The sequence below is a fragment of the Tubulanus polymorphus genome, chromosome 8, assembly GCF_964204645.1.
Source record: "Tubulanus polymorphus chromosome 8, tnTubPoly1.2, whole genome shotgun sequence".
Classification (NCBI taxonomy): Eukaryota; Metazoa; Nemertea; class Palaeonemertea; order Tubulaniformes; family Tubulanidae; genus Tubulanus; species Tubulanus polymorphus.
The window spans coordinates 7,371,759-7,381,783 of NC_134032.1; the positions used below are offsets into that span (position 1 = coordinate 7,371,759).

The following is a 10,025-nucleotide window of genomic DNA, read 5'->3' on the forward strand; positions in this document are numbered from 1 at the left end:
ACCGTGATAGTTTAGTACAGATGCTATTAATGTGTGACTTCCAAGTAAGCTGGTCGTCAACTTGAACGCCTAGAAATTTTGTTGTCGAGACTTGTGATATAGACATATTGTTGATTTTGATAGAAATTGAGTGTTTATGTTTAGCACGACTGAAAAACATGAAATGAGTCTTTTTCAAATTCAATGAAAGCCTGTTTGCCCGAAACCAGATATTCAGTTTGTGTAGTTCTGTATTTACTATTATAGTTAACTCTTTAATATTGATATGAGAAGTGAATACATTAGCATCATCAGCAAACATGATAAGATTAAAAATGCTTGATGCGTTTGCAAGGTCATTTATATATAATAAGAAAAGGATCGGCCCCAAAATAGATCCTTGAGGCACTCCACAGAATACAGGATAGCTAGTGCTAGTAGTCTTTTTAAAAAGAACAGTCTGAAAACGGTTTGAAAGATAGTTTCTAAACCAGAGTAATGGCGTACCTCTGATGCCATAATGGCAAAGTTTAGACAATAGAATTTCATGATTCACTGTATCAAATGCACGCGAAAGGTCTAAAAATATTCCTATAGTTGATTTGCCATTGTCTAAATTATTGATAATTTTATCTATGATAACAGTAATAGCCATGTTGGTGGAATGGTCTTTTCTAAATCCAAATTGACATGGAGATAGTATTTTATACTTGTCCAAAAAACTTATAACTCTTTTGTTAACTACTTTTTCTAAGATCTTGGAAATACATGGGAGTATTGATATTGGTCTGTAGTTTGAAAAATGTGAAACATCTCCAGATTTGAACAAAGGTAATATCTTAGATATTTTGAAGGATTCAGGTACTTGTCCATTAATCAAACTTAGATTTAAAATATGAGCTAACGGCCGAGATATAGCGTCAATTACTCTCTTAAGGATCTTTTGATTGATACCATCATGACCAGTGTTATTACTATTTTTAAATTTTGAAACAATATTTTCAATTTCCAAAGAATCTGTGGGAGAGAAAAAGATATTATTTTGTTGTGGCGGACCCAGAAAAGAGAAAAATGTTTTGTTAGTAGGTAAAATATCATTGGCTAGATTTGGACCCGCTTGTGCAAAACACTTATATATTTCATTGGCTATACTAACATTATTTTTGTACATAACACCATTCTGTTCAAAAACATCAGGATATTTAGAATTTGATGATTTTCTATTAATTAGGTCATTAATTATTTTCCAGGTTTCCTTGGGATCTCTCGCATTGTTTAACATAGAGTTATAGTGAAGCGTTTTAGCCTTTTCGATACAAGTATTAAAAACGTTTCTATATCTATTGTAGATATCTCTATCAGTTTGAAGTTGTTTACTAGACAGGTATCTTCTATAAAGAGAATCCTTCTTTTTCAAAGAAATCAATAAACCGTTAGAAAACCATCCGTGTTTCTTGTCCCTATATATCGAAAACTTTCTATTGATTATAGGGAAACATTCCGTGTAGTATTTATAGAATACATCATAAAAAGAGTTATAGGCAACATTAGCATCATGAATATTAAACACATGAGTCCAATCATGTGCAATTAGCTTTCGTTTAAATCGAGCGATATCATGATCTGACATTTTTCGATAACTAACTGTCCTAGTTGATGTATGGTTGACTTTGATTTCCGGCATAATTGCAAAAATTGGAAAGTGGTCAGATATATTAAGATCAGAATCCCTGAAATTGCATCGAAACTAGAATAACAGTTTGAATATATATTGTCAATAAGAGTAGAAGATCTGTCGGTTACTCGTGTTGACTTATCTATTAAATTCGTAAAACCAGTTGAAAGCATATTAAAAATAAAATCTCCAGTCGGTTTATGAGAGTCGGCGTTGAAAAGATTTATATTGAAATCGCCCAAAATGAAGCACTTACGCCCTGTTCTAGTTAAGTTTTCTAAGAGTGGTAGAAAATCAGTATTAAAGTTATTGACACTTGCATCAGACGGTCGATAGATAGTGCCAACAATATGTTTTGACATATTACGTGGTAATTGGATTTCTATAAATAAACTTTCGAATGTGTCATTTACACACGTAAAATCATCCAGTATCCTAAATTTAATGGTGTTGGGGACAAACATCGCTATTCCACCACCACGTGTATCCTGTCTACTTATGAAAATCACTCATAATCAGGCAAATTATACATTGACTTGTTGTCATGTTGAAGTTTAGTCCACGTTTCAGTAAAAGCTAAGATCCCAAAATTGAAACAGAGGGAGTGTATATATAATTGCAAATTCTCAAAATTCTTATTAAAACTCCTTATATTTAGATGAAACAAGGAGAAGTTTGATAATCCAAACTTTGATAATTGCGTTAAATCCTTATAATATTTACTACTTGAACCTACGATAAACTCAGGATGTGCATGACTGGCCATCTGCTTGTGGAATTGAAGCGTGATAGTAATACTTCGACGGCACTCACCGTTACATAATAAATTTCGCTCATTATGAACAAAGTACGCATATGTATACACAAAAAAATCAATGAAAACAAAGAAAAATTGACGATGTAGAAAATATGTAGAAACCTTTGATACCTTTGAATGGATTCTGATTGGCGGATGATGCAGCATAGAAGCCAGACATTTGTCGAGGAGTGAACGCTCTAGACTAGTTCACTAGTCAGAAACAGATCACCATGGCTGTCAACAGATCTTGGTATTGGGTCAGTAACTGCACTATCAAACCACCTATCACCACCAAATACTTCTACCATATAGTATTCTATGCGGGTATATGTGGACCGATCGCTTTGGCTGGACTGGTGCTCAACAGCTTGTCAATCGCTGTATTCGCACGCTTGAACAACAAGGCTTACCACTCGATAAACATCCTAGCGATTGTCGATATGATTTACAGCACGAATTCGTTTTTCATGTACCCGGTAAGAGCTATATATGTGTACGCTATACTCGGCGATCTGGTGTTCCGTTGGGACGACTGGCGCTTTGGTTGGGAGTTCATCGTCTGGACCTGGCCGTTGCTGTGGCCGCTACATCTTCTTCGAAACGGTTGCGTGGTCGTCGTCAGCGTTGAACGCGTTTTGGTGATTGTGTTTCCGCTGAAATATCACAAATTCTGGAAGCGTTGGGTCATCGATTGTATCGTATCTATGATCGCGGTGTTTGGGTTTATCATCTACATCAACTTGATGCCCAATCGATTGCCTGGTTTGTGGAAATGGCCTTGTCTCAAGCCGAAACAATTCGCCTATACAGTTTACTGGAGACACAACCCGCCTGGGGTAATCAAAACCCCAGTCATCCAATTTAGACGCGGCGAATTTATCCCCAAATTTCCATTCAACCACAGGGCTGTATTCAACGGTGTCTTACCAATCTCGATTCTGATTTCAATCAATTTCGTGTTGTTGGCATTCTATTTCAGAAGCAAGTACCAACGCTCAAAATTAACGGCAACCCAGAGTAAATCGACTAGTGACATGGCTCTATTCCGTATGGTAGTCGCGGTCGTATTCGCCTATATCGCTTTGGAAATCCCGACGGTCGCCAATTCGATCGGACCGCTGGCGAAAATTTGGAGTTTCAAACAGTTCGGCCAGAAAATAGCGATGGCGACTTCGTGGTTGAATTCGGTGGTTAATTTCACCATTTACTGTGCGACGAACAAGAAATTTCGCGCGACAGCGAAAGAAATATTCAAAAAACCAAAATTTATTTGCAAATGTGTTTAACGAATAGCGAGAGATTTAACATTCCTAGGTTTCCAAGTACCGTAGTAAAGTTACCATCATGTAGATAAGTATAGTGTTGGTGATACTATCATGTAGATAAGTATAGTGTTGGTGAAGAACTTTGAGACAAGGCGTAAATTGCTAGGTACGAGCCTTGCGCAAGTTTCTAAAATTACTGAGTGGAGGAGGCTTGTAGCATAACAACGACCATTACTTTACCCTGTATTCTATCATTTTTAAGTTCTGTAAATATAGGGGTGATTCGGGCTGCTGCCTTTCCACTGAGGTTGCCACGTTATGTACGTCGAAAGCCTGTTCAAAATTGACACTGATCCTCTCGATCGGGAATTAATTCAGAGAGGTTCATCCAAATTATCATTGTGTAGAGAATCCAATAAATATTGTTATTATTTGGGGAATAGTTCATAGTATCCAATGGTTCATTAGATCCATTTGATATCATTTATATAGATGAAAAAAACACCTCCAACACGTTCCCAAATGTTTGATACTTTCTCAGTTTGTATCAAAAATATTGCCAATTTCTGGTCCTTGAGTCCTGAAAAATGATAAATTTACAGCGCAAAATCGTACAAACGTGTCAATTATGCTTCTAAACACTTTATTTGCGGACCAGTTTATGAATTGAACGTGGGCCATAGAGCGCTATATCCGCCTGTGATCTCGACTTTCAACTTATTACGTAAGCTATTCGTGAACAAAATGCGATCGGCGCACAATAGAAACTTCGCTCTATGTATTCTTTCATTACCGCCGACAAAGAGAACCGATATTTTGCAAATTGGATTCGGGAGGTTTAAACCTCCCAAGGTCAAATCACTAAAATTGTGACCTTCGTGGAGATTATCTAAAAAGCCGATGGTAATCAAATTTAGCAGAACTTTTTACCCAAACGTTCAATGGTTTGAAAATCTTTCAATGGCATTCCTAAGTATTTGATGAAAGTTGAGAAATCATAAGATATTCCTATAACCATGGACTCTAAGACCTAAATCGTTTAAGAGTCCCTGATATAAAAAAAAAACTTCGCATAACGAAGAAGCAAAAGTTCGAATCTGATTCATCTGTTTGGAATTGATTCTTATGAAATGGAAACAAATGCGTGAGCACTACTCATTCATTCAATTTACTTTGCGGCTTTACAACGGCTATTTCACTGGTTCTGTGTGATGAGATAATTCTGATTAAAGTTATTGTAATAATTTCAATATGTATATACGTAATGATACTATTTCTGAATAAAGGATGCACGTTATTCGAATCCCCACCATTGTTCTCTACAATGTACGTTAATCAAACCAGGGAAACCAGGAATCACACTTCCCTGATCAAACTCACGATAAAACCAGAGCCAAAACCATGGACTCAAAAACGAAGAATCCGTGGTCAAACATACAATTCTAATTTCCCCGTTAGTTCACTGATGCCGTCAGTTTCTATCGAATGCAAGGATTCTAGCCAATCAGAGAGGCGCATGTACACATCCATTGGCATGTTAGTTATAGTACAACTTAGACAATAATCAAGGTTCGAGCCAATGTCAGTAACTAGAATATGTTCTTTCATCAAATACAAATAACTCAGCAGTAGTCAGTTAGTTGAGTTTGTTTGACTTGATTTGTATTTCATCAATCAATCTATTTCATTTTATTTTAAAGTACAAACTAAACGCTTGAATTGTTTTTAACACGACCAGGTATGAATTAGAATAGATCGGCTTAATATTTCGAATGCAAATTTGGCGTTTAAGCAATCGGAAGTTCGAAGTGCTTGAGAAATTTTCCAATACGCACATTACTTCGAATAGCGATAAGTTCATTGACACATGTGACATTGTTGTGTTACTTTCGAATAGCGAGTCGAATAAGCTATGGGACAGCTAACGACAGCACAATCGCAATATCAACAGAAGTTCATTTTATCCTACATGATGAGGCTAAATTCAGCGAAATCGATCGTGTTCTGAAATATATATTTTCCTGGATACATGTTGTTTATTGTAGCTATTCTATGCGGTTTTATACATTAACCTGCTATAACATATTGACCGTTTTCAAGAACCCAAAAATTACAATTTTCTGGGAATCTGTTTTTTTTCAAAAACAACCCAAACCCGAAATTGTGTACAGTTAGTACGCAGCGTATATAATGTCGGATTAGAGAATATTGAAAAAACTTAGAAAAAGTTCAGTGAAGGAAAATAAGCTCAGCAGTGACAAATTGTCATTCCATCCCCTTCACGTGATTAATTGATGTCCAAATATGTTCTACCGTGAAAACTCTGCATTTAGCTTCAAACGAATTTTTGTATATGTATCTCAGGATGCATGCTCTTAAAAAAGGTAGCCTATTAGGAAAAAACTTACCCGGTAAAATCCTAATTTGTCCTAAACGATATTCCAACTATTATTTTGTTAATTATTCAACTAACTGGGTAAGTTAGTTGAACTTACATAAAGATATATCATTAGGGACACTTCAATTTCACACCATTCAATATCATAAGGGAACAAAATTCTTTGAAACTTGGTTAATGGTAGTTCTTAAGACTAGGTTTTGTTTCCGGAATTTACTAAATGTACCAATTCTAATAATTCACTCATTGAAGCTTCTATACATTAGAAGCGAAAGCTCGTGCGTCGAAATAAATAGTTAACCTTTAAAGTACTACTCCTCTCTTCATTTAAATTCAAATAATATAAGTCTTTATTGATTCTTTTTTTGTTGGAATATGCATAACTTTTTCTGGGCAAATTTCTATATTCTGTCAAGTCATGGACGTTTTAGAGTCCATGGTCAAGGTATTTTGGCTATAACGAATATAACTAACTCCCTGGGGCAACGATGTGGCTGATGAAATGATCTCTCCCATTGTAATCCCACCATTTAATTACTCATTGTATAACAACTCTCACAATTAAGCCTCGGACTCTACAACGAATTATGAGTGCATGCTTTAGTATAGGCTCTGATATAGAGCATATTGTTTTGATTTAGAACATGTATGCATAAACTCTAGGCTGCAAAGAAATACGTTTTCAGCGGCTCTAATCGAGTTAAATCTTTCGTGATAGATTAACACAGAAAGGCGGCACCCAATCACTGCTTATTGACATTAGGCACAAGTCACTGTTATGTTCATTAGTAAAACCATGGACTCTAAGTCCATGGTAAAACTAATATAGAATGAATAAGTGAGGAGGGAAAATGTATAAATTAAATTTATAAATGAATTTATAAGAATTTAGCATGCATCGGAGTGCACTTAAATTGGATTATTACAAAATAACTCACTTCAAAATTTATGATATTGTTTCATTGATATTTATTACTTTAAAGCGATTCACTTTAAGAACTTTGGTCAACAATAAGTCTGACCTGCAAATCAAATCATCGGGAGACAAAATGCTGTTTCAAAAATTCATATTGCTTATACATTCCTAATCTTAACCTTTCGCCATAAACCTACTGGATTTAGGGCCTGGGGAAAAATCTAGGTAAAATCCTCACTTGGCGATTTCTCAAGAACATTTGAAAGCACGATATTCATTCAAACATATTCATCCACGATACAACTGCAATATATTTAACTGTGCATTGATCTCTTTTGTTGAAATAAATCTTTAAATAAAATCATAGAATAAATGAAATTAATGAACTTTTTATTCATACTATCTTTTCATATTCTTATTCATACTATCTTTTAATTCGAACTAAATAACTCTTTTTAACTTGTGGTATAGTATGCTTATGATATGGATTCGATTTACGTATCAATATTTTCATGTTGACGGGGGCCTGATGATGGCTAATAGCATTAGCCGAAACATTGCTCGGAGAACATTTGATTTTTAGCTGAATTCATTGTGGGATTTGTCTCGTTATTCACCATACACGGATATTGTGTATTTTCTTCTCATTTTCATGTTGGTTTTGAACAACTTAAATTTTGCGATTCTAATACCTTATTAACTTTAGATGACAGTAATACCTTCAATTTACATGTAAAATATGATCACTGCTGAACGTGTAATAAGGAATATATATTTACTCCAGTGACAATATTTTGATTCAAAGATTTAATTCAATCATCTAGTCCGAGTCTGTATGGTAAAACTTCTGGCTAACCAAGAGCTAACCGAATACCGACAATAGAAGGTGGTCGCTTAAAAATTAGTTAATTTACGCAACAGGAATCTATCTTGATTTCAAGGGCACTTCAATTAATCGTTTCAATAGTGACCACTGTAAATTAGCCAGTAGTTTAAATGACCAAATTCAATCAACCGATTCGTATCCTAAGAATGAGAATTGTATCTAACCACAGTAGTTATTCCTCATCAAACGTTCGGTCATCATATTATACATCTATATATCATTACTATCATCTTCAGTTAATAGAAGTGAAATAAAATCTAGAGTCTATGAGTTGAGTTTTTTTGAACATAATAAATTGTGTTGATTTTATGTTAGTTAAATCAAATATTGGGAATATTTTTACGGGGGATTTTTACTTTGGGGATAATAAGCTAAATTATTTTATATCATCGGTTTTCATTAAGAAAAAAAAACAACTATTAATCTTAACTACACTTATATTCCTTTTGGAACATTAAGATTCTTTCATTGAATTTAATATGTTATTTCGTACATAGTTCATCACAGTGCATCATTCACGCTTAAATGTACAAAACTTCTTTACAGAGTTCAAAATATAAACCAACAATCTCATCTCAAGCATGTACTAGCGCTGACGCTATGGGATAAAACCAAGTCTCGATTCTTTCATTGAATTTTATATGTTATTTCGTACATAGTTCATCACAGTGCATCATTCACGCTTAAATGTACAAAACTTCTTTACAGAGTTCAAAATATAAACCAACAATCTCATCTCAAGCATGTACTAGCGCTGACGCTATGGGATAAAACCAAGTCTCGATTCATTGCCTAAAATGTGGGTACATTCATTCAAATCAGGACTAAAATATGCTTATATGAATATCTTGCATGATATCATTTTACATTACGGGTGTCTCATAGGCCTGGTTTTACTTGTACATTGTCATCAATTGGTTAAACATCCCAAGTAACTTCTTTATTTACTTATGGCTTAATCACTGGTATTCAATAGCTAGTCGGCTATAGAAAGACTAACCCGATAAAATTCCATTAACCGTTCGTCCAGAGTCGAACACTCGCGCGTTAATTCGCAACGATTTTAAAGAAAGAAAATGATTGCATGAAATCTACTTTTCGTATCAATCGGCGTCCAATCTCTTAAACCACCCTAAACACAGTCGTGTAGTAGTTTGTGTCTATTTGCTTTTGCTGATGCCATTTAACATAACAATGGAAATGTATTCGTTTATTTGGAAATTATATGAAGATATGGAGTAATCATGAGACAAATCAAATTATTACTGCAAGGCAAAACATAGCGCACTTCAGATAAATGATATGGCCTTAAAGACTTTTCATATATTAACAGTCCAGTTTAACGTCTATTGATATGAATAGTCCAGTTTTGATATGACTGTCGCAACAGTTGGAATAAAACCTATGAAATCTAGGGGCATTTATCTCATGAAATTTAGATTTGAGATAATTGTATTGTATTGTATGAGGATTAAACATTTCAATGGCTGGTGATTATTTGTGATGAAGTAATCAGTGAGATGGACTGTTGATGTAGCCTTGATTGAGGCACTCGGGTCAGATAATATTGTTAGATAAAACAGTGCATTTGTTAAAGCAGAACACATGATTTTAAACTAAATATAAGTAGCTAAATCTTAGGAAGAGAGTTCAAATATCTGATAAGTAATATCGGATAAGTAGCTAAACCGTTAAATTTCATTCTTAACTTTTCATCACTCCTGATTATCAAAAATAGATCAACAGTTTGATTAACGGATAGTTGCAGTTAACAACATTTCTATCTGATAGAGAAGGTATACAGGTATACAGAGGAACAAGAAAAGAACATCCAACTAGACACTGAAAAATCTTTATTCGGGTTTTCTACTAGGGGCCTTTACCTTGGGGTATATTTAACTAGGGGATTTTTACTGAAAGGGACCTTTACGGGGCGAGTTTTTACCCGATCACATCGATTATTGAATGACACACGAAAATATAGGAATGAATTCTGAACAGAATCAAATCAGGTTGTTCTAATTGGTATTGTGTATACATTTCATTCATTTGATATTTCAAGTAATTCGTGTAATTAGGAAAAACTCGATCCAATAATTGGTTTTTC

At 34.6% G+C, this 10,025-nt stretch overlaps 1 protein-coding gene across 1 annotated transcript; it reads left to right on the plus strand.

Moving 5' to 3' along the window:
* Positions 1-2,683: 2,683 nt before the first annotated feature.
* On the plus strand, positions 2,684-3,739 carry LOC141910315 (uncharacterized). The gene has a single exon (XM_074801049.1). The coding sequence runs from the start codon at positions 2,684-2,686 to the stop codon at positions 3,737-3,739; it is 1,056 nt and encodes a 351-aa protein (XP_074657150.1).
* Positions 3,740-10,025: the final 6,286 nt, after the last annotated feature.